This window comes from Oncorhynchus clarkii, chromosome 21, assembly GCF_045791955.1.
Source record: "Oncorhynchus clarkii lewisi isolate Uvic-CL-2024 chromosome 21, UVic_Ocla_1.0, whole genome shotgun sequence".
Taxonomy (NCBI): domain Eukaryota; kingdom Metazoa; phylum Chordata; class Actinopteri; order Salmoniformes; family Salmonidae; genus Oncorhynchus; species Oncorhynchus clarkii.
Window position 1 is genome coordinate 20,557,889 of NC_092167.1, and position 4,508 is coordinate 20,562,396.

The following is a 4,508-nucleotide window of genomic DNA, read 5'->3' on the forward strand; positions in this document are numbered from 1 at the left end:
CAACCTTCTAAGCAACCTTCTCCATGACCACCCCCCCCACCCTGAGCATAAGATATAGCTCAGGGGGGTAAAGGAGAGATGCAGTGTGTGCAGGCTTTTGTTTCAGTCCAGCACAAACACCGCTGCCAATTAAAATAATTAGACCACAGTCATTTGAAGCAGATGTGTTGGAGCTGAGCTGGAACAAAATCCTCGACACACTGCAGCTCTCCATGACCAGTTGGTGACCCCTGAACTAGACTATAGAAAAGCCTACACAACACTGTTCATAAAATACCAACAATCCATAAACAATGAAAGATTTACAATATTTCAGCGGTTGCATGGATGTTGCCAGTCAATATTCTTTCACAATAGCCTGTGGCCTGTGGGTGTCGGGTATGACATCACTGTATTCTACTGACATAGCCTTGAAATGAAAAGCACAACAATTACAATGGAGATTCTATTTGCATGCACACCAACACACATACTGTATGAAGTGCTTGTTAATTATACATATGAGAAGTCAGTCTAGCCTTAGGTGAACCATCACCTAGTTGAACCCCTCAGTTACTGTTACATATTCATTTATGACATGATACATGTAGCAATGTAATATAGCATTATCTAAAAACCACATTTTACATGTACTGGTGGTATTGATTGTTGTTAATCCTTGCTTCTAAATTAGAGTTGGGTGTAGGCCTAGTGCACAGGAACGTGGCAGCCGCATATAGGATTAGTAGAATTGATAAGCTATATAGGTCGACTATAACCTAAACGCATATTATGCAGAAATGGGGATCTATTGCAATGAATCTCAGAATGAGTGATCCGGTCGCACTCTCTCCCACTGTAGGCTATAATGACTGACGAAGGTAACGAGAGGACTTGTGATGCTGCACCCACTGAGCAGATGTTGCCACGAGAGACTATAGTGCTGCAACAAGAGACAAGACACGTCTTGGATCACAAATAGGATCCGTGCGCATGCTCTGTCTGTTCCGTTTACTGTATATTCACTGTGGTAAAAGGGCAGGCAGGCAACAAACCAAGCTTTTTACAGCAAAGTGGCTTCTACAATGTAAATACGCTCCAGGGAAACCAAAAGGGATATCAACAGGTATGCTTTTAATTTATATCTTAGCAGTTATTTCGATTTTTATTCGCTTATTTTCTGTGGTTTTGGATTCCCTTCAATTCATAGCGGGTTCTTGGAAATTCTTCTGCCTAATGGACGTGCGGATTCGCTACACTGTAATGTTCAATCCAACAGTGAACGGTGAGAAATATAAATTGTAATCGAATGAATTATAACCAAAATGCATGGGAACCACTCGTATAACGCTCATCCGAAGAATAGATAATGCTTAAAAGTGCATCTCTGCAATAATGACAGAATTCGGAAAATAACCGTCACGAATAGCCTTTGTTTGATATATATTAAAATTTAAATAACAGAATATGCCATGTTTTTGCATAGCTGTCTAGTATTGAATTGTTTATTTAATTCGTGATTCATTTGCATCGAAATGCAGAATTGGATTTATCACCTCATTGTTATAAGCATCAATAAACCATTCATAGGGTATCAAATATAATTTCGACTAGACGGTGTTCTTTGTTAATATGCTCGTGAGATTCGATAGTCTATCGCCTAAAATCAAAGCTGAGCTGGGAAATAGATAAAAGCCCAGGTCAATAAACCGCCTTAATCAGGTGAATAGTTTATTATAACGTCGGCCGTGTAATTCCAGTCAACTGTTAATCAGACAAAAACATGGATGCTTTTTATTCTGTATGCAACATCCGTTAATTTTCAACAAATCATGAAGGCGCAGGCAGAGTTTATTGTAAGCATCCCCTGGTCAGATCAATTCTGCAGGGTCTTTGGGTGTGATCAACAGCTTTCTTGCTGCATAATGTTAAACACGTTTTACGACATAATAAAACGACCAAACATCGAATGGAACCCTTTTGTTTACCCCCTTTCCTACCAGACATAAGATAATATGCATTTCCCCTTTAATAGTGACTTAAAACGTTGTCTTATTATAACATTTCTTGTATTTTCTATAATCTTCTGTCATTTCTAAAAGGGTGGCCCATAAAAGAAAGTATATTATTGTAACCAGGATTAATGCTTGTGTCTTATTAAGCTCATCTGTGGACTAACTATTCTAGCTAGGGCACTGCTCTGTACTGATTGCATACCATTATTAATGCAATGAGCAATTCAACTGAAAATGGAAAATAAATGACAACGGCTAGGGGAAATTGTAGTTTATCATACACCCAGATACAGGCTAGAGGGTGCAATGCAATGTAAAAACAGTATGAGTGAATCCTGATCAGTGACTGGTATTTTTCAGGTATTTTTAGGTGTGATGAGACAAAAGAACAAAGGATGCCGTAGAAGAGAGGCTGCTTACAAGCCGGGAATCTGCTTCAAAGCACAACAAATGGATCTATCGCCTCCCCCTGCCGCCTCTAGATAATGATACTTGGCTGAAGCTACTACATCTTTATGATCCCTCCTCCATCTATGGCGAACTATAGCCATGCAGGGGACCACAACATCTTGCAGAATGTCTCTCCTCTCGCCACATTTCTCAAACTGACATCCCTGGGTTTTATCATTGGAGTCGGCGTCGTTGGCAACCTCCTGATCTCCATCCTACTGGTCAAAGACAAGAGCCTGCACCGCGCACCGTACTACTTCCTCCTGGACCTGTGCGCCTCGGACATTCTGCGCTCCGCCATCTGCTTCCCCTTTGTTTTCACCTCCGTCAAGAATGGTTCCACCTGGACGTACGGCACGCTTACCTGCAAAGTGATAGCCTTCCTGGGGGTGCTGTCCTGCTTTCACACAGCGTTCATGCTCTTCTGTGTGAGTGTGACACGCTACCTGGCCATAGCCCACCACCGCTTCTACACCAAGAGGCTCACCTTCTGGACGTGTCTGGCAGTCATCTGCATGGTGTGGACGTTGTCGGTGGCCATGGCCTTTCCCCCGGTGCTGGACGTGGGGACGTACTCCTTCATAAGGGAGGAGGACCAGTGTACGTTCCAGCACCGCTCGTTCAGAGCCAACGACTCCCTGGGCTTCATGCTGCTCCTCGCCCTGATCCTTCTGGCCACCCAGCTTGTCTACCTCAAGCTAATCTTCTTCGTTCATGACCGCCGGAAGATGAAACCAGTCCAGTTTGTGCCTGCCGTCAGCCAAAACTGGACCTTCCATGGCCCCGGGGCCAGCGGCCAAGCAGCGGCTAACTGGCTGGCGGGGTTCGGCAGGGGCCCCACCCCGCCCACCCTGCTGGGGATCAGGCAGAACAGCAATGCAGTGGGCCGGCGACGCCTGCTGGTGCTGGACGAGTTTAAGACTGAAAAGAGGATAAGTAGGATGTTCTTCATCATGACCTTCTTCTTTCTCACGCTCTGGGGCCCCTACCTAGTGGCCTGCTATTGGAGGGTGTTTGCCAGGGGCCCCGCGGTACCAGGGGGGTACTTGACCGCGGCGGTGTGGATGAGCTTCGCCCAGGCGGGAGTCAACCCCTTTATCTGCATCTTCTCCAACAGGGAGCTCCGGCGCTGCTTCAGCACCACTCTCCTTTACTGCAGAAAGTCCAGGTTACCTAGGGAACCCTACTGCGTTATATGAAGGCTTGGGTTGTTTTTTTCTTTCCACTCCTCCACTGATTGACATCAATTTGGGTTTTGTCCCATTGTACAGCTCTCTTTCTCTTCATCCTCCTGTTTCTCCTCCTCCTCCTTCCCTCTCTTCTGAGGCAGAAGTTGGACTGTCAATCACTCCCTTGGTTCTGTGATTGAACATCATACATGGAGGTTGAAGGGAATGAATAAGCAGGTAGCTGAGAACCCTTCCTATGTTTATGTTCTAGTAAACAACTGCTGTGGAAAGTAATTTAGAAGCAGAGAAGAACAAAAGAATGGTGAAACTACAAAAACAAAGGACTGACCCCTTGCTTTGGATATTTTGAAGATAATTCAGTGAGGTAAAAGATTCCGGTGAAAAAAAACAGAAAACTAAGAAACCATTTCCTCTAAGGAGTCACTGGAATTGTTTTACATTTAAAAGTTGCACTAAAAAGAAAATGTAAAGATTCTTTTTTTGATCAACGGTTGCATTGCAAGGTGCAAGGACAACTTGGTTTTCCCTCTAACTAAACAATGAATGCTTTAATTTGCAAATGACACCCCATTCGTTGTATGTAAAGCAAAACAATGTTGGGTGACTAACTGTTGGAAGACACCTTCACAAGAGGATTAAATTGGTTTTAATGTAAGTGATATCTTTTTTTATTTTGGGGTGTGAGGGGGGCAGGGGTGGGGGGCTTTATGAAGGGAATAATGATGTGTGGTTTTGAAGTTGCAACTTAAATCTAGAAATTATTTCTTGTAGTTGTATGATCCATAAGTCCCTATTGTCTGGAGTAGTTCTTTTTCTGAATCTACTCACATTTGACAAAAAAAAACAAAAAAACAGATCACATGGTGTTTGGATA

At 43.5% G+C, this 4,508-nt stretch overlaps 1 protein-coding gene across 2 annotated transcripts; it reads left to right on the forward strand.

Moving 5' to 3' along the window:
- The first annotated feature begins 970 nt into the window (after positions 1–970).
- LOC139379355 (probable G protein-coupled receptor 85) lies at positions 971–4,274 on the forward strand. 2 transcript variants are annotated; one of them, XM_071122162.1, is made up of 2 exons: positions 971–1,105; positions 2,355–4,274. In XM_071122162.1, exon 2 carries the CDS (start codon positions 2,510–2,512, stop codon positions 3,641–3,643), a length of 1,134 nt encoding a protein of 377 aa, XP_070978263.1. In that variant the 5' UTR covers positions 971–1,105; positions 2,355–2,509; the 3' UTR covers positions 3,644–4,274. The 2 variants fall into 2 exon arrangements, with proteins under 2 accessions (XP_070978263.1, XP_070978264.1); XM_071122163.1 differs by having other exon boundaries at positions 1,100–1,264.
- The last annotated feature ends 234 nt before the right edge of the window (positions 4,275–4,508 follow it).